This window comes from Sceloporus undulatus, chromosome 4, assembly GCF_019175285.1.
Source record: "Sceloporus undulatus isolate JIND9_A2432 ecotype Alabama chromosome 4, SceUnd_v1.1, whole genome shotgun sequence".
Taxonomy (NCBI): Eukaryota; Metazoa; Chordata; class Lepidosauria; order Squamata; family Phrynosomatidae; genus Sceloporus; species Sceloporus undulatus.
Genome location: NC_056525.1, coordinates 136,490,060 through 136,517,909, shown reverse-complemented (window position 1 = coordinate 136,517,909; position 27,850 = coordinate 136,490,060). Strand labels below are relative to the sequence as shown.

General features: G+C 41.5%; 1 protein-coding gene across 1 annotated transcript in view; it reads left to right on the top strand.

Moving 5' to 3' along the window:
- Positions 1–21,264: 21,264 nt before the first annotated feature.
- Positions 21,265–27,850, top strand: part of CYSTM1 (cysteine rich transmembrane module containing 1) — a 43,063-nt gene continuing 36,477 nt past the window's right edge. Inside the window, exon 1 of the mRNA XM_042463515.1 lies at positions 21,265–21,411. Coding sequence (XP_042319449.1) covers positions 21,332–21,411 — 80 coding nt within the window. The 5' untranslated portion in view covers positions 21,265–21,331. The remainder of the gene's footprint in view (positions 21,412–27,850) is intronic.

Sequence of the window (27,850 nt, the reverse complement as noted above, 5' to 3'; positions counted from 1 at the left end):
AAGCCTACGCGCTTGATTGACAGCTTGTGGACACAAATGGGAACGGGGAGCAAGTTAATCCACTTTAAAATAAAGTGATTTAAAATAAATGGGAACGAAAACAGGGTCTAAATGAATTGAGGTAATTTACCCCTTTTGGTAATGGAAACGATGGAAAAAATTTGAATTATTCCCGGAACATAATCTGAATCAGAATCGCACCAATATAATCTGTTTTATCTGCCAAGTTTTGTGTTCAAGTTTTGTGTTCAAAGGTATAATTTTTATCCAATCTGACTCTCAGAAAGTAGTCTCTTCTTAGAAGCTGTGATGAAAACTGGCTAGTGTTTCCCATAGTCCCTTCCCATGTTTGGTTTGCTCAGAGGTCAGTCAATCATAGCCTCTTCATTCCTGGACTTGACCTCTCTTTCTATTCCCAGTTGAGTCCTGAACTAGGAAGGGAAGGCATTTCCTTTTTCTCAGGTGCTTATCACACTAATCAGCCATTCTTCTTGAAAACAATTTCTCCTGTACGCAGAAAAGTAGCAAAATGGAAATGCACTCTTTAACACCATCACAGCAATTTGTCACACTTAAAATGCAAGAATTTTACACCACCATTTACACCACCCTGTTTCCTCTGCCTCCTGATCTATGTTTGTTTTTTTTTAAAAGGCAAAATAAGAAGTTGCAGAATTGTAAAATTAAATAATGGTGTTATTATGGACCCTCCACATTTCCTTCCCAGATTGGGAAGATGAATACACACCATATCACTTCCACAATTTCACCCCTATACTTTCCCCCCGCACACCACTTCCCCGGTTCTGCGTCTGTATATTACTCTTTAAACTTTTATATATTTACTCTTAACTTAGGGGCTATACAGACCGACACTTTGTGTTGGCCTGTGAACAGGGTGAGGGCTGAGCATCCAAGCCCTTACGCCACTGCCTTGGCACCATTTTGGCATGCACCATTCTAGATGTTGTGCTATGATGATGGACCTCTGGCACAGCATCCAAACAGCGCAGTGTGGAAGGGGCATCATCATGCCACACTGTGGCAGATATGGTGCCCTTTATAGGGTGCAACTCTATAGAAGCAGCTCTGCAGCGCCTCACATCTTGTTTTGCAACAGCTGCAGAGCTCTTTGGGCTGGAAGTCAGTCTGAAGAAAACGGAAATTCTCTACCAGCCGGCACCACAGGAAGAACACTACCATCCCCACATCACCGTAGGCACATCTGTGCTTAAGTCCGTCCAGCAGTTCACCTACCTGGGAAGCATCATCTCCTCTGACGCCAAGATTGATAAAGAGATCGATCACAGACTGGCAAAGGCATATAGCGCATTCGGAAGGCTTCACAAAAGAGTCTGGAGTAACAAACCCTTGAGGCGAAGCACAAAAATCAGTGTGTATAGAGCCACTGTACTGTCTATTCTCCTCTATGGGTCTGAAACATGGGTCACCTATCGCCAACACCTACGACTCCTTGAATGCTTTCATCAGCGCTGTTTACGCACAATTCTAAATATACACTGGACTGACTATGTGACAAATGTTGCTGTCGTCGAGCAAGCAGGGATCACCAGCATTGAGGCCATGCTATTGAGGACGCAGCTGCACTGGGCAGGACATGTTTCTAGGATGAAGGACCATCGCCTCCCCAAAATAGTATTCTATGGTGAACTCGCCACGGGTCAGCGTAAGAGGGGTGCCCCAAAGAAGAGATACAAGGATTCCCTGAAACAACATCTCAGGCTTGGTCAGATAGATCACCAACAATGGTCCTCCCTGGCCTCGCATCAGGAGGCATGGAGACGCACTATCCATGATACTGCAGCCATCTTCGAAAGCTCACGCCGAACGAGCCTCGAAGAGAACCGACAACGCAGAAAGAACCGCAACCTGGAAACATCACCCAAGGAGACTTTCTGCTGTGCTTTCTGCAACCGGACCTGTTTATCCCGAATTGGCCTTTTTAGTCACCAACGTGCTTGTACAAAGTGCGGGATGAGTCCTTCCTGAATCTTCGTTTGCGAAGCAAAGCCAGAGAGATAGGGTGCAAGAAGGAGCTGCATTTTACTACTCCTTGTTGCATCCTTCAAAGGGCGAAACAGGGCCATGGCATGAGGTTGCCATGGCCCCAATCTGGGGCGAAAAGGGGTGGCATTCCGCCACCCATCTGAACAGCCCTTACTCTTTAAACTTTTCCTGAACATTGTAGTTTCTCTGGGCATTCATTCTTAATAGGATTATATCAGAATCACACTATTGTGCTTTTCCTCATATATTTTTTTAAAAAACTGTCATTTTAATTAAAAATACATGCCAGAGAGTGGAGAGCTAACCTAGAGCTGTTCTCTTGGGAATCCTGGTATCCTTGTAGCCCACCCACTGGAAACAGTTTGGAGTTTCCCTGGTGGATCCCCAGGGAATCCCTGAGAAAAAAAACAATGAAACCACAACCACAATGTGCTCACTATGCTTCCAGTATCTCAGTGAAGGGAATGAGCAATTACTAAACAATGGCAGGATTATTTCCAGTAGGAAAAAGAATCAGTTTCCAAATGACCCAATAGTGATTCAGCACAATACAGCAGTGAGACAGCAACAACAGAAGTGTTAAGATTCAGGGAAGGGCTGGACTAACACAGTTCAATTCCAGAATAACAAGAGTCATGTGGTATGCTCCTTAGATTCTGACTAAATTGTCCTTCTCTGCCAAATTTGGCACAGCCAGAAAAGGCACACAGCTCTGCTCCTGGCCAGTGACCTGCTGGAAAGAGGGGACCAAGTCTGCTACCAGCCACAGTCCCCAGAGTAGGACCAGGATATTGAAGCAGCCATGATATGAACCAACTTTCAACAAATGCAGATTCAGGTACCAGAAACTGAAAGTAGAAATGTGGAGGCCCAAAGATTTCTGACCAAAGACGATTGAAACTATGAGATGCTTAAGATGCTTTGTGAGTGTATGTATAATTTAAGCAAAGACCAAGTCTAGCAAAGTCACTAAGAGGTGAATAGATATGCAACAAAGCAGAAACAAATTAGCAGTAGATTGGATTAGTACTGTTCCTTGGAAAACACATGATGCGCAACACAAGGGAATGGTTTAAAATGTATATTGTTAACGGTGGTTGATGTAATCCAAATGAAGCAGCATGCATCAAATAGCCTTTTAAAAATCAGTGTGTGAAACAGTTATTGCATACAAGTAAAGTGGAAAGGGAGTTCAGAGTTTGCCTTGCTGCAACCAAGCCATATCTTCTAGATAGATGGTTTCCTTGCTGTGTTTCAAAGAACCTTAAAGAGGCATATCAAGTTTCCTCAGCAATAGCACATACACTTTCCTAAAAGCCTCTGTAGGGTTAGATGTGTGCGCTCCTAATGAAGCACACCATTTTTAGTAGCACATGTTTTTTTATGAAATGAAGTAGGCTTGTCACTGTTTTTCTTAAGATTGCCTCAAACACCTTAGGGGAACTGGGCCCATAACCAACCATCTCCTGCTATCCAACTTCAAGTCCCTGTACAATAGCATTATAGCATTTACATTTCTATACTGCTTATCAGTGAACTCAGCACTTTAAGTGGTTTACAATCTGTAAGCCAATTGCCCCCAACAATCTGGGTACTCATTTTACCAACCTAAGAAAGGATGGAAGGCTGAATGGACCTTGGAGCCCTGCTTGGGATTGAACTCACAACCTTGTGGCTGCAGTATCAGCATTTAACCACTACACCACCAGGGCTCCTGTACAGATACCCTTAAGGTGTGACCAGGCAACCCAGCCACATGGATGCCACAGTCCTGTGACCTGACCCTATGTGTCTGGAGGCTACATGTAAATGAGGCAATCATGGTGCTTTACAAACCGCCCAAAAGGGTGGTCTGCCACTGCCCTTGTTTGCTGCATGAGGGAGCTGCAGCGGACAAACCGCAGAGATCCCCCATGCAGCAAAAAGAAGCTGCAAGAAGCGGCTTCTTTTTCCAGCATGGTTGTGACGCCGCAAGGCGCCAATGGCACCTTGCGGCGTCACAAGGGCGCCGAGACTTGAGGACACTAGACGTCTGTCACATCAAAATGGCAGCGCCCGCCCATGTGTATAGGGCACCATCATTTTGACGTCCTTGTCACGTGCGGGGGGCGAGGGGCGTCTAAAAGTGCCGCCCCTCGCACGTGACGACGGCACCTCTATGGTCCTCTCTATTAAGCACCCATGTCAGCCTTTCCTGTTTTGCTGAGGTCTGTAGCTACAGTGTGTCATACACAGACATTACAGTATTATTGATGACAATTTTTATGCATTTGCTTTATACATATTTGTGACAGTACCACTTAGAGTCCAGTTATTTCACTTAATGATTGCCCTAATATTTGAACAATGTCTCCTTAGCCTTCTTCCTGAAAAGATCAGGATTAGTAGGAAGGGAATTTGTGTTTTGCCTTTTTTTCTTGCAAACCTAGCATTTCACTTCAGTGTTAACATCACTTTTTTTCTACTTTCACACACACACATAACACACCTTTCGGCTTCATGTACAACTTTCAAATGAAAAATACTCCATAACAGTTGTGAAGTCTGTAAACAGCTCTTTACTGCAACATGTTACCTGACTGGAAATTATTATCACTGTGAGACAGAAGTGGGCAACTTTTGCGACATGAGTGGCCTAATACTTGGTGAGTGTATATGTAGTTTGTTGGGCCATTGCTATGTTCTACAGATTTCTGAAACCAGTTTGGACTAATTTCTTCCTCTTGTCCAGAATGTTGCTTATATGATTTTGAGACCATTGAGTAGATATCTAATTTGATATATTTTCTGTGTTTCCCATATTAAAAGAATAAAGGAGAGCACTGGTGGTGATGATGGTGGAGGAGGAGGAATCTAGTATTGAGAAGAGACACTGTATGGGCTAGTTTGCATACTTACATAAACACTGTGTAGCCCTGAGATTTTTTTTTTTTAATTGGCAGTTTTGTGAAGATGAGCTGGAATGAAAGTTATTACTTTTAAGAAGGGAAGATATTTGAAATTCCATCATGATCTAAGCTTGTAAAATATCACCTTGCAAGAAATATATTTGTTGCCAGAAGGAGGAAGGCCTGCTTGCATAGATATCCACAGAACAACACAACGCCTTGAGAAAATGTGGGCCTATGACTAATATCATTTTTATAATTAAAAAAAAACCCTTTTGGATGTGATAATCTTCAAAGGCTTTTGGAGAACATGAAAATGCACACACTTTTATCCCATTTTGCTGGCCCATTAATAAAGGTGTTATCTAACTATGATTTTTGTTTTTACGCGTGGACTACTTTTTTAAAAGAGATTATTTGTAAAACAGCATATTCATGCAATAACATCATTCATTAACTATTTGTTTGATGAAATGGTATGCTGTGAAGATTCACATTGGAACCATACACTCCTTCCCAGGTACCAATTTACAGTAATAATTCTCTCTTCCCTTATTCAGTAGAAGATGGATTGTTTCAGTTAATGATACTTAACAAGTCTGCATACTTCACATTTCCAGAATGAGAAGAAATGACAAGGAAAAGGAATAAAAGTTTGCCTTGCGAACTAGAACTAAACTGGCTCAAGGTTGGAGAAAATAAATGTTAATGGATTTTTATTAGTGCAACTAGGAATAAAACTGAAAACTTGAACAACACCGAAACGCTGGATGATTTATCTCCTTGGCTGGAAGGAATGGAGAGACACAGTTGATGCTCTCTACTCTTCTAGGCCCAAAGTTGCAAAGTGCTTTTTTTGTTGTTGTTGCTCCTAGGCCGAGGAATGAATCCAGGGCTGTTATGACAGCCACTGCTCCCAACCTTTGGGAGCCAAGAAAGAAAGCTGCTGCAATCTTACCACCCATAACTCTGCTGCAGTGCTCTTACAGGCTAGAAGTGACTTTCCAAGACTCTGAATAGGAGGAGAAGCAGTGACTGTGAAAATGCTGTGACATTCAGTGCTGACTGAGAAAAGAGCTGTCACTGTCAAATTTCCCAGACTCAACAGGCTGGAGCAAGTAACCGCGTCCCCAGTGCTAGTCCATGAAAAGAGAATTGAAGAGAATATCTAAGGGCCCAAACAGACAGGCCAAAATAAAGCTGCTTTGGGTCACTTTGGAGGTATGCTGTTTAAATGACACATACATCTTAAGAAGCCAGCAGCTGTGCCAAAGCTGCACTCCAGTCTTTAGGGCTAGAGCGTCACTTTGGCATGGCTTCCGGCCTCTTAGGATACATGCATTATTTAAACAGCACACCTCCAAAATGACCCGAAGCAGCTTTAATTTGGTCTGTCTGTTCAGGTCCTAAAATACATTTAGGCTGCATTTGTACTGGAGAATCAGTCCTCCCCCCTCCACTTGCATTAATAAAAAATTCTCTTCCCTAAAGCTGGCACAAGTGCCCTCTAGTGGCACTCTCCGATGCCACTGTAGTATATCCATTTCAGTTGCTTCATAAAAATTAACCTCAGATCAAGTCATCCAGACTAGTTCTTTGAGCCAATATAGATTGCACCATTTCATGTTGCTTTTTGACATTTATTGGCGAGCTTGGGCAAGTCACACTCTCTCAGGTAAGAGATTCCTACTTGGTTGCTACAATTCACATGAAACCAAGAAGCTTTTCGCATGCATGTTAATTCAGCTTATCCTTATCCGGTTTAAAATTTAATTCAGGTGGCATCATGATGTTATCAGACAGTTTTTACCACTGAATTTGCCACCCAAATACAGCCCAGGTCCATTCCCGCTTCCAGAGCTGCTCCAGTGGCCATTTTCTTAACTCGGAAAACTCCCGGATCTGAAATTCAGCAGTAAAAACCATCTGATAACATCAGGATGCTGCCCGAATTAAATTTTAAACCAAATAGAAGTAAGCTGAATTAGCATGCATGTGTTAAGCTTCAATATAAAATAAAATATTTATATCCCGCCTCTTCTGTTTGGGGAGCAGGTTTTAAGAACCCATCTTTTGAGTAGGAACCAAGTATTTTGGAATAGTGTGGAAAAGGAGGGGAAATAGCCTGAAACATTATGTGATTGATAAAATGTTGTTTCGATCTCTCTTTTGCAACAAATGCCACCTTCTCCCAGTCCTTACATATTCACTTCATCTGGAAGAGCTCAAAGGTTTCTCTTCCTCCATGCTTTATGCCATTCCACATCTCTGACTTGCTAGAGTTATTTAGCTGTTCATCCAAGCAATGGTTTAATTAATTCACTGTATTGTTCTTTTAAAATAAATCATAATCCTTGCAGTGAGTCCCGCATCCAAGGAAACTGCCAGCCTCCAAAGGCAAAATCTGTAGTCTGTCCCAGAATCCAGGGAGTTGAAGCTTTAATTATGAGCAGTTGCATTTTAAACAAAAATAGTGTTTACATGAGCCCCGATCCAGCACCAAAAGTGGTTTTCCTCTTAGCAATAGCAAAGAAAGTACAATTCTATACCGCTTATCAGTGCACTTAAGCACTCCCTAAGCAGTTTACAAAGTGTAAGCTAATTTCCCCCAACAATCTGGGTACTCATTTTAGCGACCTTGGAAGGATGCAAGCCTGAGTTGAGCTTGAGCCCTTTCGCTGGGATTGACTCCTGTGCCTCAAAACCCCTTCAGCTTCTAGCCCAAAGCATCCTGGTGTTAGGAAGGATCGAATCAGGGGAATTTAATCAGCTCAAATATTACGAGAGGTGTGTCCTAACAATGCACGCACGGGATTGTGTCCCTATGTGTATACCAGAGGTCATCTAGTCCAACCCCAAGAAACAGAGACTCAAAATGCCAATGAGTTGCAATAAAAATATAAAATGTTTATTAAAGCCACATAACAAAGGGGATCACACACACACTCACACATTCAATACTAAAGCAAGGGAGGGGTAGAGTCTGGGAGTAAAGGAGAAAGGATAGAGGCACCGTTGGGATAATTACCTTAGGAGTCTTCTCCAAAGCGACGGATGTGAGTGATGGTGGGGAAGGTGAGACACGGCCACGAGAACGGGGAAAGAAAGTGGCGACCCAGCGGGCAAAGCTAACACGAGGCCCAAGAGACAGTCAGCTTTTGGCTTAGCTCGAGTGATTTCAGCGGAGCCCAAGGATCAAGGATTGCAAGCTTGGAGCAGGCTGCTCGACAAGCAAAGTATCAGGTTTGGAACTCAAAGCTCACAAGCCCACTGGAGGGTTGGAAGAGGGGTCCTTTTATACCCCTGAACATATCCTCAGGCTATGCTACCTGGCGAACAAAGGCTTGATGACTCTCTTTTGTATAAGCTGAAACTTACACAATGGATACACAAAGAAGAGGTCTGGCACTTTTCAAGGGAAGACAAATATCTAGATGGCAGAGCTGTTAAGACAATCACTCGCTCATTGAGAAGGAGGCTGCCTCTATTGTCCTCTCTTCTTTGGGTAGCTTGCGAAACTTGTAGGGCAACTCCCAAAACTGCTTGCTTAAGGTTTTAAATTCTACCTTTTCCTTGACCATGCCTAGCAAGCTTGCTGGCTATGTGGTCAGCTCGCCTTTGGGATAATGGCAGCTAGCGATGGGGTCAGTCAGGAGGGGTCATGATTTTTGATCGCTTGGCACCCAAAATTTATATAAAACCAAACTTAGTAACACTAGTCAGAGGTGATATGCTCAAAGGTGTTCTTGGTAGTGTCATTGGTGTCCATATGAATAAAGAGAAAGGGCTACTGATCTGGCTTTTTGTGTTCCAGATACATGTACTGTACCAGGAACACAGCACATTTCCCAGTACATCTTTTTAGGCAGGTACACAGGAGCCACTATACCTCTGATCAATGAGTCTCCAATCAACAGCATCTTTCTTTTCTTCTTGTTATAGCTAGTGGTTACCTTAACTCCTTTCTTGGCAGGTAGTATCCATTGTTGCTGGTTTCCTGTTTTGAGTGTCTTCACTGCTGCTATCTTCATGAAGATGTAAGAAGATGGAGAGGTTCTGAATCCCTTCTGTATGGTCTGCTCTTGACGGTGACTTTCCTCCAGCGTACTTCCATGCTGTTATAGCCTCTGCATTTTCCTTGGCAGTTTCTTCCTGTTGTTTCTGTAAAATCAATTCACTCCGTGGTTTTATCCAGGAAGTAGTCACGTTCTCTGATGCATTTAAGGGACTCAACATTTAGCTGTAGTAAGCTGGCCTTCTCTTCCAAAAGAGCCACAGATTTGCACTAGCTGCAGGTGTTCCTGAATTCCTGAACAGAATTAATCTGTAACCATTTCTGTGGAAATGAAAAGGAAGGAAAGAAATGAGAAAGGAAGGGCAGATATTTTGTGGCTGATGAAAACAAGCACACACATGTGCACATGAACACCATTCTCATGATTGCCATTCTGCTCATTTTCCTCCTGCTTCCAAGCTGAATTGTCTTGCCAAAGTCCAAATGGTCTGTCAGATACAGAACAAAGCAAATAATAGAGTTTGGTGTGTGTGTGTGTGTGTGTGGGGCACAACTATACTGTGCCTCCTCCCACCTCTGGATTTTGAATCAAACTGCCTTTCCACTTAACTGTCCTAAGTTAAAGGTACAAATAAACCTTGCAACTTTTGTTCCATTTCACTTAGAATTGTTAATTCCCCAACTTTACTGAGAGCTGGCAATGCGTGGAAACTTTCAGGTGGAAATTTAGTCCTATTTTTATTTGTATATTTCTTATCAGTAATATAAATCATTCTCCTCAAATCACATTAGAGACTGCACTGTAATACTAAAATAAATAAATAAATAAATAAATAAATAAATAAATAAATCCAGCTTTAAAAGTGGATCTTTAAAACTGAAAAATGTCTGTATTAATTCCTTGGTTTCTTGATAATCCAGATATATCAAATAAAAGAAGAAAAATGCTTTGAATAAAGTGCCTCCTAATTTGCTTTTTAAAAGCCCTTGTGAGTAAAGTAAGAAGCAAAACTTTGGAGCAAATATCTTTTAAAAACAGTCTCAATGAGGCCAATTTTATTACATTCATTCACTACAATGTCTGTACATTCCCCAATGTCTGCACTATACAGTATGACTCCCTTATCTGTAGGAGTTATGTTCCAAGACTACTTGTGGATACCTGAAACCATGGAATATAGGAAATCCTATTATTTTCAATGACTTCCAACCCAAGCATACCATAGACAATGGAAGACCTAGAAATGCCTAGTGAGAACACTTCTCCAGGCATTTCTAGATCCTCCAGTATGATTCTATGGGCCCATACAGACAGGCCAAAATAAAGCTGCTTCGGGTCACTTTGGAGGTATGCTGTTTAAATGATGCATGTGTCCTAAAAGGCCAGAGGCCATGCCAAAGCCATGCTTCGGTCCTATGGACCGGGGCACAACTTTGGTGCAGCTTCTGGCCTCTTAAGATGCATGTGTCATTTAAACAACATACCTCCAAAGTGACCCGAAGCGAATCAGCTTTATTTTGGCCTCTCTGTACTGGCCCTATGGTATGTTTGAGCTGGAAGTTGATCACAGAATTGCACTGGAGTACCTAGAAATGCCTAGGGATAACTTTTTTTTTTCAGATGTAGATAAATGAAAACACAAATACAGTACTGAATTTGGGGATATGCAGGTCATACTGTAGACCAGATCAAAGCACATCTGAGATGCCTCATTATCACTAGTGCGAATTGTAATTTTCCTTTTGTATAAAGCACAAGCTGTCAGTAAAATGTACAGATAACATGTGCTGAGCAAGGTGTTAGAAATGACTTTCTGATAATATGGGCTGTTTCAACAGATACTGTAATTGCTTCGTAGCTGCAGGCTGGCTACTTTTGCAGCAAACTGCTCACTACCACACATATGGTCAGACTTTATGAAGTGGATGAACTAAACTTTGAAGAAGGATCTACAATAGGAGCTTATCTGGAGCTTGCAAAAACGCCAAAGTATGGTACAAAAGTATTCATAGAATCACAGAATAATAGAGTTGGAAGAGACCAGAAGGGCCATCCAGTCCAACCCCCTGCCATGCAGGAACCCTCCATCAAAGCATCCCCGGCAAATGGCCATCCAGCCTCTGTTTAAAGACCTCCAAGGAAGGAGACTCCACTACACTCCGAGGGAGTTTGTTCCACTGTCAAACAGCCCTTACTGTCAGGAAGTTCTTCCTAATGTTGAGGTGGAATCTCTTTTCCTGTAGTTTGCATGCATTGTTCCAGGTCCTGTTCTCTGGAGCTGCAGAAAACAAGCTTGCTCCCTCCTCAATATGACATCCCTTCAAGTATTTAAACAGGGCTATCATATCACCTCTTAACCTTCTCTTCTCCTGGCTAAACATCCCCAGCTCCCTAAGTCGTTCCTCATAGGGCGTGGTTGAGAACCAAAACTTTTGTGCTTTGTAAAATTATTTCCTTTTTTGTCTTCAGTAGGTTCAAAAACTACAAAAATGCATTTATTCAACTTGTTTCTTTTGATAATTTACCCCAGTCCATTAAAAACTGTAAACCACCCAAGATAGTTTCCCCAAAACAAGAGTCTCTGTCAGAAGAATGTTTTGACAAAAGTAACTGTTACATCCCCCAAGAATGTGCTGGAGGGACAAACCTAGTTTATATCCATATTCACAGATCAAATTGGTCTTTATTCTAGTGCTGAAAGCCCAAGAGCTTCTTACAACCTGATTATTATATGTTCTGAAAGTTTCTTGAGCAATTTCAATGTCGAAAAGAAATGCTACAGATGGATGTTCTAGGGACTTTATCACACGAGGGGAAAATCAGAGGATTCAAAAGGCATTATCCAGGGAATGTTGTGCGATCGCGGCTAAGATTATCACACACATCACTATTAGAGAGGACTTATCCTGGGAATAACCAGTGAATAACCAGCAACAAATCATTCAGGGGATTTCCCTGCCTTTTGAATCCCTCGATTTCCCTTTGAGACACAGCAGGTGCACCTTGGGCCATGAGTTAACAGCACAGTGACAACGTTTTAAATGTTTATGTCCTTCCATATTCAGTTTTGTAAAAAAAGAAAATATTTGGTTAAACATTCAATTGTAGTATTTAGCTTTGACTTTTGTCTCACACACACTTATCCCCTATGGTACTTTTGGAATAAAATTTAATTTTTTAAAAAAGCACAGTGACAGTTCTCCTCACTAAGTCCTTATTCTTTCGTCTTTATAACTTATTTTGTTGTGTCTTGTATTTATTAAAAACTCTGACTGAATGATACAAAGAAAACAGTATAAATAAAAGAGCATGAATAAATACTAACACAGAGTTGGGTTTTTGTTGCACAAGAATGCTTCACAGTGCTGCTGACGCACAGACTCCTGCCCCCACATCATATGCTTCTTAATAGTTATGAAGTTAAACCAGTTTGAAAGGATTCTGGACACCGGCTGAACTACAGCTGAACATTCCCAGCCCACTTGGACAGAACTAGAGTCCCCAGAATCCTTGCAAGATGGTCCCATTTCAAAACGAGTTGGGAAACTGCACTGCCTTAACAGTCTTATTAGTGACAGCTTTAAACTTCCACTCTGCCATGCAAATGGTCATAAATAATTCACCTTATTTATCTTTTCACATGGAAATGCATATACTCTCAAAACAGGGTGTATGCAATTTGCTTGAGGAGCTATTTGTAAACAGTGTTCACTGGCTCACCCAAGATCTTCCCACAGAACAGACACTATATGTCCTTGCACAGTTAATTCTGGGATCTGCAAAGTGATGTTCATAGCCCTTAATTCTTTTTACATTGAGACTCCTTAAATGTTTTTTTTCCTGCCATTGCAAAGAATAAGGTCAGGGCAGTTCTTTGGTTCTGAGAAGCAGGGGAACCACAGTTGTGAGAGAACTTACAGTTATGAGGCAACTGGACCTTAGTAGAAGTGAATACAATCAGAATACTCGCTGCTCACATGTTCTACCTTACAGAGTATCTCCTTTCATAAAGGCTAATTGCTGCACATAGGAGTTTACCTACAACCATGTGTGACAACCCTTTCTTAGCTTTGAAATGTTCAAATGTTCAAAGACTGTTAAAAGGTGTTTTGTGCTTCACTACCAAAATTCAAGTCTCCAGGGCCAGATGAACTACATCCAAGGGTATTAAAAGAACTAGCAGAAGTAATCTCTGAGCCACTGGCAATACTCTTGGAGAATTCCTGGAGAATAAGAGAAGTCCCAGCGGACTGGAGGAGGGCAAATGTTGTCCCCATTTTCAAAAAGGGAAACAAAAGACAACCCAAACAATTACTACCCAGTTACCCTGACATCAATACCAAGAAAGATTCTAGAGCAGATCATTAAACAGACAATCAGTAAGGACTTAGAAAGGAATGCCATTGGAAGATGTGTATGCTTAGAGTGCATGTTTTTAAACTTTAATAATATTTTCTTTAAAAGAAAAAGAAAGGACTGCCATGATTATTAAAATGCAACATGAGTTTCTCAAAAACATGTCGTGCCAGATTAATCTTATTTCTTTTTATGATAAAATTACCAGCTTGGTAGATGAAGGGAATGCTGTGGGTGTAACATAACTTGATTTCAGAAAGGCCTTCAACAAGGTTGCCAATATTCTGGCAAGCAAACTAATATAGACTAGACAATGCTACTGTTAGGTGGATTTGTAACTAGTTGACTGGCTGAACCCGAAGCGTGCTCAACAATAACTTCTATTCATCCTGAAGAGAGGTTACCAGTGGGGTCCCACAGGGTTCTGTCCTGGGTCCAGTGTTAATCAACATCTTTATGAATGACTTGGATGAAGGAATAGAGGGTCTGCTTATCAAATTTTCAGATGACATCAAATTAGGAGGGGTAGCTAATACCCCAGAGGACAGGATCATAATTCAAAATGACCTCAATAGATTAGAAAGCTGAGCCAAAACTAACACAATTAATTTCAACAGGAAGAAATTCAAGCTACTACACTTGGAAGCGTTACAGACGCCGCTGCTGTTTGCTCCGCGAGGGAGCCGCAGCAGCCAAACCGCGCGACTCCCTCGTGGAGCAAAAAAGAAGCTCCAAAATGGAGCTTCTTCCTGAGGCGCGGTTATGACACCATGAGGTGCCAATGGCGCACTTGCGATGTCATAAGTGCTGCGCGACGTGCGGACGCACAGCGTCCGCTACGTCACTATGGTGGCGGCCGTGTGGAACGGCCACCCCCATTTTATACGTATTGACTACGTACTAGGGTTAGGGAGGTGCGGAAGCACCGCCCCTTCCTAACCCTAATACGTAGTCAATACGTATTTTATGGCAGTTTGTAACCCGCCTTAGATAGGAAAAAAAATGCACAGATACAGGATGGTTGACATTGGGCTTGACAACAGTACATGTGAAAAGGATCTAGGACTTCTAATAGATCACAAGTTGAAAATGAGTTAACACTATGATGCAGCAACTAAAAAAGCCAACATGATACTAGGCTGCATCAATAGAAATATAATGTCTAGATCAAGGGAAATAATAGTACCACTCCATTCTTCTTTGATCAAGCCTCACCTAGAATATTGTGTCCTGTCCTGGGCACCACAATTAAAAAAGGATGTTGAGAAGCTGTAGCTTGTCCAAAGGAGGGCAACTGAAGTGCTGAAGGGTCTGGAAACCTGAGGAGCGACTTACATTAAGAGGTGATATGATAGCCCTGTTTAAATATATATATATTTATTTTTGAAATAAATTTTATTAATTATACACACACACACACACACAAAAACAAGCAAGCACTTATTCATAATGCAAAAATCATAAAACTCCAATTTACTGTATACTCAAAAATCCTAACACATATAGTTGAACCCTTAACTGTTAATTCTTAACACACATCACAACTTATAAAATAAATTTTACATACTAAAATTTCACACTTTGCTATTTACAACACTCCTTCTTCCCTTATTTTCCCATTTCTCCTTTTTCTTTCCACTCTCACTTTTTGTCCACTTCTTAGCTTTCTGTCATTAAATTCTGCAAGCATTAAACACAACAGACAGTTCAGATGAACATTCTTGTTTTTTCTCCTTCCATGCTATGATCAAATGAAATACTATATTCCACAACATTTTCCCCTCTGTTTTAGAAAATGACATAAATAACCTTTCTGATCAACCTTTTATTATTTAGAAACTCACCATACTATGGATCAGAATAAATAATCAATCTTGCTGATCACCCTTTTATTGAATCCCATGCCTTGAACCCCACTGTGGGGGAAAGGCAGGATATAAATCCTGAAAATAAATAATTAAAATAAAATATTGATTAAGAATTCACCTCTTTATTGCTACAGGAGAAACTGAGAGAACATTGCTGTCCTGTGCTACTTCTGTCCCTCCATCTGAAACTTGTGGAGGAAAAGGCACTTAAGACTGCAGCATCTTGCTTTACACTGTAATAATAGCAACACTTGGTATGTAGAGAGATCTTGTAGCACCTTTGAGACTGAAAGAAAGAAGTTGGCAGCATGAGCTCTCATGGACTAAAGCCTACTTCCATATGCATCTGAGGAAGTAGACTTTAGTCTAGGAAAGCTCGTGCTGCAACTTCTTTCTTTCATTTAGTCTCAAAGGTGCTACAAGATCTCTCTACATACTGAATTCCACAGACTAACACGGCTATATCTTTGAATTCAGCAACACTTAGAGTGTATGTAGCATTTTCAATCCAGTTCAAAACACTTCACATGCAGTGGAAGTTGTGGTGGATTTCTAAATTTGCACAATAAAAGAATGTCTTCCCCTTTTAAGGGTCTCTGGATCCCTAATTGTATCATGTCCTTGCAATCTGATAGGGGTTGGGCTGATATTCAGAAATGGCAGCAGTCAATACTGGATTAGATGGACCAATGTGCAGCCTCACTGTAAAATAGTTCCATACACTCATGTGTGAAATAATGATCATACAATACTTATTGGGGTTTGAAGTTAAATTTAGACCCTGCCTTTGAATGGGTCTCAAGGTGGCTAACAAAATACAAATACAATCGCCCCTCCTAACTTGCAGATTTGAGATCCGTGACCTTTTAATGGTGCGCATGCCCGGGCTGCGTGACCATGGGTTCGCCCCATTCAAGCCTATGGGGCTTGAATATGCGCAAGCCTCCGTTTTTTTTGGGGGGGGGGGTCTGGAACGGATCTCCTCTGAAAACGGAGGGCCAACTGTAAAAGCAAAATCTCAGCTGAAACAAAAATAAATCAAACTAAACAGCAATTAAATTAACAGCAGGTAACTAATTTTAACAATTTCAACTGGGGCTCCTCTACCTTACACAATTATAGTGCTATGTTTCAACTTTAACTGCCATGGTTGCATCTTATGGAATCATGGAATTTGCAATGTATGGAAAGGCATTTAGAATCCTCAGCAAGAGAGTTCCTCTGGGGTCCCCCTCTTCAAAAAATCTGTAGATGCCTGAATTCCAGAGGAAAGCAACCATAGCAGCTGAAGTGAAACCATAACGCGGGACAAACCGGCTGTTTTCTTTTATTGGACAAACTCAGACAAAAGAGTGCAAAAACTGTGTTACTCTTGCTTGCCCTTTCACAAAAGGCTGACCTAACAAAAGTCATCTTGAATTGTTCCGTGTCTTTGGTTTTCACATCTTTAGAAAATGAAAGACTTGGGATAATTAATTAAGCCAGGATTTTATTAAAAGGGCTTAATAAGGACAGGTCGTCAGATGACTTTTCCCCATTACTGTATGTCCATACTGAACTCGAGAAAGGCTTTACATTCTGATTTCTACCTGCCATGTAAAAAATAAATTAAACCAAGCCCTGGAATTCATGACTTGGTGGATTTAGGCCAACAGATTAAACCTGAATCCAGGAAAAAAAAAGTGGAGGAGCAGCTGCTTGGAAATCCTGGCAGATCTTGAGACATGGGTTTATCTGCCATTCATGGGGGTAGCAGTTAACCTTCTCAGAGGTTCCTCCCTCAGAATCAGACCTTGAACGCATTCCAGTTTTTGGACTCAGTCTCCCAAGATTTCATAACCAAATGATCAATGGCTGGCTGATTCTGGAAGATGCAGTCAAAGAACTTTTCCAATAACTCAGCTCAGCAAGAGCATTACTCCTGCTTTCCTTCTGGAGACCCAGGTCTTCTACCAGTTACTTAGGATACTTTGACTTCATTGATTCTGGGGGGAAACATGGGTCTGGTTTTGTGCACTTGTTAGCTTCCAGTGGAGTAGTCAGCTACCTAATGGGGCCTTTTAGCCATCCCTGGATATGCTGCTTGCCAGCCATTAGCAGACAATTGCATTGATCTTCATGCTGCTGTTTCTGCCAGCTGCTCTGGAAGGCAGAAGTGTAGGCTGTGAGATTGTTTTTGCTCCTGCTTGGTTGGCAGTACTAGCTGAACTAATGCAGTTTCCTTTTATCATTCAGAAAGAAGCCCAAAGCACATTTAAAAAGTCTTTGGAGCATAACAGGGTGGTGTTTTTACAGCTCTCTGGAATAACATATTAATGACTTTGTTCTGTGTACACTTGTGATTCTGTGGGCTTTCTACTGTTTCATAGGTTATAGGCTGTCTTGAATAAGAGAGTTGGATCCATAGTTTTTCATGGTTAAATAAACCCACTGACCTCAGTGGGCCTGCTCAAAACATGCCTTAAGCATAGACTGAAGTCACAGTTATCTGTCTGCATCAAAAATGCAGAATCCCCCTGTACTATTTTAGGTGTCTTTTTTGAACAAAGGAAACTCTTATTTTCCCATGAGGACAGAGCGCAGGGCAAAGCATTTGAACCTCTAAGTTCTAAATTAGTAATAATGTTTTCCATTATTAATAGAAATTGAAGGAAATGGGGCGAGACAGCTTTGATGAACAGATGCAGACACCAGTGTTTTCAACACTGTTAAGTCTCCCTGCTGCCAGCCCCTCTCTCACTACTTCCCAACCAACATGCTTTCTTTAACATCGTATGGATCTGGATTCTCATTCCCCACCACCCTTTATGGCCAGCATTTTCTTTAAAAGAAGCAATATGTGTCACACACATTTCCTACGGTCACTTGATTTGTGTGATGAAGCCATTACCCACAGGAGCAGGGGGGAAAACCAGCCGCATCTTCTAAATGTGGAATCTGACCATTGCACTCTGTGATTTAGACAGTGGGATGCTGTGGAAGATCTACTGTAGTTAACTCTTGAATAGACAAAGGTAAGTCAGGTGGAAACACATCATCTCTTACTATCTGACCAAGGATAGAGAGCAATGCAATGCAAAGGCCTGGGGAGGGTGGGAAAATTGCAGGATGGATGGTCTTTTTTCCTAAAGTCTTTTTTTCCTGGAGAAATTGGGGGAAATGAATAATTTAGCATGATAAATAAATTGTTTTAAGATATGATGTCCCCCCCCAAATATTTCTAAAAGCTATGTAACAGAAAGATTTTTATGTACACTATATATATAGGATCAGATTATCACAATTCTTGGTCTTGGTTTTCCTTTCTCAGTTCTTTTTGTGGAAAAGAGTGCTTTATATCTGCTTAACCCTATGGAAGATTAGAAGAAACAAAATATTATGTATTTATTTATTTATTTGCTAATGCTGATGCTTTCTTCTCTTTTTTCCTGTTCCTCCTCAATCATAAATAAACAGTTCAGGTGTTCTCTACAGTTCAAGACCTTGCAAATCCATTGGTTACCTAAATACAATGCAATAAAATAAAACATTTGAATAGCAAATTCCATTTTATTGATTGATTGAATTCATCTAATTAATTGATATCCCACCTTTCTCCACTAATGGGACTCAAGGTAGCTGAAAAAGTTTATAAAAACAATACAAATGAGAAACTATACAAAGTCACTAAAACTATAAATATAGGAGTTATTTTAAAAAGTGATTAAACAATTTATAAAGTTAAGACATTAAACATGAAAAACATTAACATTCATTAAAGTAATATTACTATTCTAGTAATGTTTAAGAAACACTCTTCTTCTTCGCTGATGAATTGCCTTAAGCTGTGATAAGACATTAAAGACTGCAGTAATTAGATGTATGAAATTTAATGTTAATGATCGATTTAACACTGAATGTTTGATAGATGAGATTGTATATTGATTTGAATGATTTGATTTCATTTGAATGTAATTTTGTAAGATTGCTTTTAAATTGTTGAATAAATTGTTTAATTAAAAAACAAATCTATATACAAATCTTAAAAAACAGTACCACATAGCATTAAAACCCTATCCCACTCAGTTTCTCAATATAAAAATGTTTTAACTTGCTGACAGAAGGAAAACAAGGATGAGGACATCTTGGTCATTCTGGGGAGGGAGTTGCACACTGTGGGAGCAGCCACCAAGAAGGCCCTCTCTCTTGTTCCCACCAAACAAACCTGAGAGGGCAATGGGAGAGACAAAAGGGCCTCTGTGGACACACAATGATGACCATGACAATCAGTGATGTGTTGGAATTATGATTTGTGTGAGTAACTTTAGCACCAAAAAAACCCACACATTACTAAGGATTCTGTTTGGTGTGGGATGGGAGGAAGTCAATTGCAGGGAGGTTGACGGCATGAATTACTGCACTCTTACAGAGTTACTATTCCACTATAACTGCTCTGGCTACCTCCTGTTGCATTATGGGGTTTGTAGTTCAAGGAGGGGGCATTTAGAATTCTGTCAGTGAGCTCTTAGGCCTCATTGAACTACAAATCCCATAATGCAACAGGAGGCAGCCAGAGCAGCACAAGTGGAATAGCAGAGTGTAGTGTGGTAATGTGGAGCATGAATTGATGCCAACCCTAGGGACACGACCCTGGAGAACAGGGTTTGTTTAAATAAAACCATTTAATGATAATAAAAATCCCTGTAAAGCACATATAACTGGAAGCCCAGAAGCCCAGCATAGCTTTGCCTCCTGCCTTCTAACTGCATGATTTCCCGCCTCTTTTGGTGGCAAGGACCCACTGCGGCCACTAGAGGGCGAAGGAGAGGCGCCAGAGTCTGAGGAAAACAAATGGAGATCCTTTTATTATTGATGTTATTAAAATATTTATGACTGTAAACAAATGGAAGCAATTAAAGAGCGGGGCAGCCCCCCCCCAAAAAAGTGACCAAATGCCCTAATAATCCCAAAGGAGGACAAGGGACTTCGAAATGGAGGACACTCAAGAAACATTGAGGGCAGCAGGACCAAAGGAAAACGCTATAAACGTTCATAGAAATATAAATCCATGCTTTTGAGCTTAGGCATGCTCAAAATGGAGGACATGAAAATAAAATGGGGGGCATGACAAAATGAAAAGCAAAAACACTAATTAATATCAATTCATGCTTCTTAGTCATGTTCAGAATAGAGGATATTCGAGGAAAATGGAGGACAGGACCAAAGGAAAAGCTGAAAACATTAATATTAATTCATGCTTCTTAGTCATGCTCAAAATGGAGGATATTCGAGGAAAATGGAGGACAGGACCAAAGGAAAAGCTGAAAACATTAATATCAATTCATGCTTCTTAGTCATGCTCAAAATGGAGGACATGCAAGAAAAATGGAGGACACGACTAAATAAAAAGCTGGGCACACTCATAGAAATGTAAACCCTTGAATGAAGGACATTCAAGGAAAATGGAGCACAGGACCAAAGAACACGCTGAAAACAGAAATGTAAATGCATGCTTCTTAATCATGCTCAAAATGGAGGGCATGGAAGGAAAATGGATGGGCATGACCAAAGGAAAAACTAAAAACAGTAATATGAAGATATGCTTTTTAGTCCTGCTCAAAATGGAGGACATTTTGACATTCTCCCTGGACAGAAGGCTGAAATGGAGGACATGTCCGGGGAAACGAGGACGTGCTTGGTCACCCTGCCCATCCCCTCCACTGGGGTGACTAGAGGTCCTCCTTTTCCAGGACATGACCCTCCATTTCATCCTGCTGCCCAGGAGGAATGTCACGATGTTTGTTGTGGCCTAAGGCTTTTATCATGGGCCAGATTTCTTCAGTTTGCCATTGCCTTCCCTTGAAAAACTGAGACTAGTGTGACTCTAGTGCCCAACCGGGAATCGAACCCGGTGTTCCATAGCCCTAGTCCAACGCTCAAACCATTACGCCACAGCGGCCCCTAGGGCCTCGTGAGAGAAGAAAATCTCCCCCTCTGGTGACGTCACTGCAGGAGTGGCGATGGCCCAAGGGACAGCCAATACGAAAACCGAAGAAAGGGGCGGGGCTGCCGAATCCCCTCTCTCTCTGTCTCTCTCTCTCTCTCTCTCTGGACTCCGCCCACCCCTCCCTCCCGCGCAAGAGACCCCTCACGCGGCACCAGCGCGCATGCTCGCAAAACGCCGCGGTCTGTGCGCATGCAAGAATTAGAAGAAGAGCCTCCTTTGGGTCGTCCTCCGTTGTGCCACCGCCACTCCTGCGGTGACGTCACCAGAAGGTGAGCTTTTCTTCGGCTCCTCTGGGGAAAGAAAGAGTAGTGTCTCTGAAGCAGCGGCAGGGAAGGAAGGAGCGCGGTTCAGGAGGACAGGTAAGGCGATGGGAAGGGGAGGGGAGGGGAGGGGATGGAGCATGGAGGGGACTAAACTCACAGGCAGGCCCTCTGCCCACCTTCACCCTTTTTGTGCATTGGAACCCATTCTTGGTACCTGGGAGCTCTAGTGTCGCCTATTGGGAGACTTTCCATGGCACAGTTTCCCATGTGTCTATTCTAGTGTGTTTTTTTAATGTTTTTGTTTTCTAATTATATTATTATTATTGTTTACTATTCTTATATAGCTCTGCAGATACAGACAATAAAGTCAATACATTATAAAATATATGAATTATAAAATGCAAAAAGCTTCTGTTCGTACACAATTGCAATCACAAATTATCTCATTATAATTCTCACTCCAGCCTTACATCACCTAAATCTATATATTATAGCATTTATTGTGTTCTCTATAATATAATATTAACTCTTTATCTGTATAAACTGTGCGCAGTTTTCTTGGCATTAAGTCCTATCGCTACCAATTAAGCATCATTTGTCTTTATTGTCCCCGGATGAAATATCTATCGAGATTTCCTAGGCACGGTTCGTCGTTTCTACTACTGTTGTTCATATTGTTTTATCATAATCTCTCTCTCTCTTTTTAAAATCATATTTTTATTAATGCTAACAATCAGTCCAACATTAACACACATAAAAATCTAGAGTCAATCAACTAATACGGTCAGATCTATCCAAGACACACACATAAGACCACACTCAACCCTTCCTTCCTCCTCCTTATCTCTATCCTCCCTTATACCTCCCTTCTTCACTAACTCCTACCAGTATCTCTCTTTCTTAATCCTCCAACTTGCTTTGTCATTGCCATCGCTTTCTGGGAACCGTTCTTCTTCTGTCTTATCTATATCCTTATGATTTAGCCACGAAGTTAACCTGTTCATTCCTTACATACCCAATACTTTCAATAACCAGTCCTCCAACGTTGGGAGTTCTGCTTTTTTCCATAGTTGTGTGCTATCATACACAATAACATTCTCCATCATTTCCTTTCTGTATCTGTGGGAATTGTATTTAACATATTAAGCAGGTGTATTTCCGGCCTAGTCTAGTTTTGCGGGAACTGTGGTTGTTGTGGTTGTTGTCTCCAATGGACAGAAGGGAGACTGCAGAGAAATAAAGCTGGGGATGAGGAGGGCAGCCATGAAAGGACTGAAGAAAATCCTAAAGGGAAAAGGGATAAGAACTGAGCACTGAAGTTAAAAGCATATAAGACATGTACTGTATTACCTATTATCATGGCCACACCCACACTGGAGAAATAACCCGGTTTGGCACCACTTTAACTCTCTAGCTGGCTCAAGGCTATGGAATTCTGGGAGTTGGAGTTTATTGTGGGCCCACAGTGGAGCAAAGCTTCACTCTGGGCCCCACAACATACGCCAACTCCCAGAATCCCATAGCCTTGAGCCAGAAAAAGAGTTAAAGCGGTGCCAAACTGGGTTATTTCTCCAGTGTGGGTGCAGTACCAGGTATGGATGTGAGAGCTGGACAGGGAAGAAAGGGGATAGAAAGAAAATAAATTCATTTGAGATTGGGGCTGGAGAAGAGTGCTAAAGGTGTTGTTGTTGTTGTTAGCTGCCTTAGAGTCTGTTCCAACTCATGGAAACCCAGTGGATGCAACATCTCCAAGAATCTCTATCATAGAAGATACCTCAAGGGCCATCCAGTCCAACCCCATACCCTGCAGGAACTCTCAATCAAAGCATACCTGACAGATGGCCATCCAGCCTCTGTTTAAAGACCTCAGAGGCTGGATCCTGCAAGCTCCTGCCCATAACCCCCCTGATTGAGCCTATCCATCTGGCTTGTGGTCTTCCTCTCTTTCTTCTATCTCTTACCTTTCCTAGCATTACTTAGTTTTTTGTGGGTTTTTCGGGCTATGTGGCCATGTTCCAGAAACTTTTCTGCCGGCCATGAATGCCTTTGACTTTACCTAGCTTACTGTTTTTTCTAGTGATCCATGCCTTCTCTTTATGTGGCCAACTTGATCATCTTTGCTTCCAAGGAGAGCCCTGGTCTGGTCTGTTCAAGAACCCATTTGTTTGTCTTCATGGCTGTCCATGGTATCCTAAATACTCTTCTCCAGCACCACGTTTCAAATGAGTTGATTTTCTTTCTTCTTCCTTCACTATCCAGCTAGCATATCTGTACAAGGTAATTGGGAATACAATGCCCTCGCCAATTGTGATTTTAGTGCTCAATTTTACATATTTGCTCTTCAGCATCTTTTCCAGTTCATTCATAGCTGCCCTTCCCATTCCTAGTCTTCTTCTTATTTCTTGATTGCAGCCTCCATTCTGGTCAATGTTTGATCTTAGATGTGGGAATTCTTTAACTATTTCAATTTCCTCATTGTCTAGATTGAATTTGTGTATTTCCTCTGTGGTTATTATTTTTGTTTTCTTTATGTTCAGCATCAGACCTGCTTCAGCACTTTCATCTTTGACCTTCCTTATTTACTGTTACAATTCCTGAATGTCATCTGCTAATATTGTGGTGTGATCTGCATATCTTAGGTTGTTAATGTTGCAACAAATGGGTCCTAGATCAAATCAAGCCAGAAATCTCCCTGGAAGCCAAAATGGATAAAATTTGAGGCTGTTGCCTTTTGGACACATCATGAAAGGGCACAACTCATTGAAAAGGACAATAATACTAGGAAAGGTAGAGGGAAGTAGAGAGGGAAACTGAATGCTAGACTCTATTAAGGAGGCCATAGGTCTGAATTTACAGGAATTAAGCAGAGCAGTGGGGGTCTTGGAGGTGTCTCATCCACAGAGTTGCTTGCCATGAGTCAGAATTGACTCAATGGCACTTAATAACAACAACAACAACAACATTCAACCAGGTCCTCTTCCTCACAAAGCTACTCTTTTGTTTCTCTTGTTCTAATAAGGACACCGCAACAGGACTTGAGGACAACGTCTTTGTCCCCTGCACCTCCTCTTCCTCCTCCAGACAGTACTATTTGGATATGCCCAAGTTGTTGGATAGTTTCCTTCATCTCAGAGCAGTACCAGCTCTGGGATCCCATTGTACAAAAATCCCTGTTATAAAGGGTAATGCGATAGGTTGGAGAGATTCAGGTTGTTGCTTGTTAGCTGAAGAGGCAAAAATAAGTGAGGCATTTCAAAGCAGAGCTGGCAGTTCTTTGGGTGAAAGGCTAAAATGTAAAATATTGACCAGCAATCTCCCCTTTACCTTTTTCTTTTTCTTTATTGCTGGTCTGAGTAGTAATGAAGACCAGGGTCCTATTCCCCGCTTGGCCATGAAACCCAGTAGGTGACCCTGGGCAAGTCACATGTTCTCAGCCTCAGGGAAGGGCAATGGCAAACCTTTTCTGAACAAATCTTGCCAAGAAGACCCCATGCCTTTGGGGCACCGTAAGTCAGAAATGACTTGAAGACACACAACACACGTTTCAAAGCAGGGTTGGTAGTTCTTTGGCTGAAAAGCTAAAATTCAAAATGTTGACCAGCAATCTCCAACCTGTCTTCCCCCCCCCCTTTTTTTATTTTATTTATTTATTTATTTTTTTGTGGGTCTGAGCACTGAAGACAAAACTACTCCCTACATTACTCCTCTGCCATGAAGCTCCCTAGGTCACCTTGATCCTGTCATCCTCTCCTGGCCTAACTTACAAGGTTGTCACAGAGATAAAACTGGGTGTGGGTGGGGAGTGAATTATGTGCTGCCCTCAGAGTGGGATCAAAATGAATCAGACGCTCATCAAATGAGCCCTGTAAGTGCAGTGTATTAATACCCAGCCAGCTGAGCAGATACAGCAAAGCAGTTTGTAGATTTTCATGTTGAGGAAATATTATAAAATGATAGGTAAAATCCACTACAAAGTCCACACCAGTTTGGATTCAATTTTATTATCACAAATCTTGTAAGTATATAAAAAAGGGCCTCTGATAAAAGTATTGCCTATGCAGTAGGTGCAGGTTCATGTGTTTTGGCATTATTTTGAATTCATTGTGTCTGTTTCATAGAATCATAGCATTGGAAGAGACCTCAAGGGCCATCCAGTCCAACCCCTTGCCATGTAGGAATATACAATCAAAGCACTCCTGACAAATGGCCATCTAGCCTCTGTTTAAAAACCTCCAAAGAAAGAGACTTTTCTGCTTATTTATTATTAACGATGCTTTTACTCTGCCCTTCCTCCACAAGGGTTTGATTGGAGTGCTTCTCTGCAGTCATTCCTTATCTGGTAGTAGGTAATGTTCCTGGTCTTGACCCCACATAAAGTGTGTAAAGTTTCTGAATAAGAATGGCCCTTCTGACACTCTCTCAGTACTTAGCTCTTGGTCAATTTCACTTCCTGGATTCCTCTGCAACTTGTTCCCTGGCCAGATCCCACTTCCTCCTCTCCTTCAGGTTTCTACCTTTCCTCTGTTTCACACTGCAATAAAATACAAACCCCATACCACATCCTGTTCTACTTTTAGATGATTAGATAGATGCTCATTTGTTAAATATAGTATAGATGCTTTTATGAATTGCAGTGATTGGATGAGTAATCTATGTCAGGTCCTCTACTGCCTCTCTTAACCCAGTTAAAGCCTTATTTATAGGGAGCCACTCTGAAATTTTATGAGTATAGTTCAGCAAAGATGTGGCAATTACATTTCTACTTCACATTATAGTCTGCCACAGCAGTGATACCATACTGCTGCCTCCTCCTTCCTCTTCACTTTTCCCGTTTGCCGTGTGCCTCTTACTTTGTTCCTTTATTTGTTTCAACCTAGTAAGGCAGTAGCAGAAGTGGAAGGCTATGTTACAGAAAGATTGATTCAGTTAAGGAGGTTACAGCCCTGCATTTGCAAGACCTGAGCAGGATTGTTGAAGTGCAGGGTCTATGGAGGTCTCTCAATCAATAGGATTGGTATATGTCAAAAGTCAGCCTGATGGCAAATAGGAAATATCCTCATCTTTTGTGCTAAAAGAGTGCCATTTGGATTTTTTTTACCTTGGGCACAAAAATGTCTTCTGCTGACCCTAATGACCTGAAGGATTTAGACATTCTCTGAAGATGCCAGCCACAGATGCTGGCAAAATGTCAGGAAGAAACTCTGCTAGAACATGGCCACATAGCCTGAAAAACCCACAAAAAACTATGGATGCAGGCCATGAAAGCCTTCGACTTCACGATTTAGACATACTTATATAATAGCAGTATGACTTCCATATAACTAGATATTTCACGATTTCGCTTGGTTCCTAGTTAAGCCTGCTCTAATTAAGACTGTTGTGATGGAGCTCCAACTGTCAGATCAGGTTAACATAAACAAGTGAAGACAGCTGGCTTCCAGGAAAACCCTGAAGAACTCAAATCTCCTCTTGGCTTCAAAATGGAATATTGAAGCCCTGTGTTGCAGTTGCTGTAGGAAGGTATTAAAAATGTTTAATGAAGAAGATGTTTAATGAAGGACTAAGACTTCAGAGTTCCTAACTGGAGGAATCAATAGGAACTTGCTAAGTCATCCATTAGGTAACTTCCATTGGTTTATTAGGTCTTCTTTAGTTGGGACTGACAAATGGATTTAGGAATAAACAGGGAAGTTCAGCTTTGGAACATGTAAAAACAAAAAGCCTTTGGTCCACCTCCCCCATCTAAGACACACATGGACACACATACATGCAGATCCTATTACACTGCCTTTTTCTGCAGTAGGGCTAAATATTCTTGCAGGAGCTGAATATTGTAGTCATACGGTATGACAGGAGTGTTCTAGCTGTCTTTTGATGGGGTTATGGTGGGTGCTTGGCCACTTAGAAGAACAAAGCTCATCGTAGTCTGGATCCCAGAGGTCTCACAAAACCTGTTTCAATCACAGGCAGTCTGAGCAGTCATGCTGGAGGGGTGACATAGTGACACCCTAAGGAGAAGTTGAGCTTCATAACTATCTCCAAATGCTGATTTCAGATCCTGGTTTTTGTTGTTGTTGTTGTTTTGCCTAAACGCATTTAAACAAACTACAGTCTCAGACGTCTGTACATCTCAGAGAAGTATTGTTGGTTTAAAACAGACACTTTTGATCCTTTAGAGCGCAAAAGAGAATGTGCCAAGATTCATTGTGTGGATTGGAAACTAGGGCCTGTTACAGACTGCCAAAATAAAGCTGCTTCGGGTCTCTTTGGAGGTATGCTATTTAAATGATGCAAGGGTCCTAAGAGTCCGGAGGTCGTGCCAAAGCCACACTCCATTCCTAAGCACTGGAGTGCAGCTTTGGTGCAGCTTCCGGATTCTTAGGCTGCATGCATCATTTAAATAGCATATCTCCAAAGAGACCCAAAGCAGCTTTATTTTGGCAGT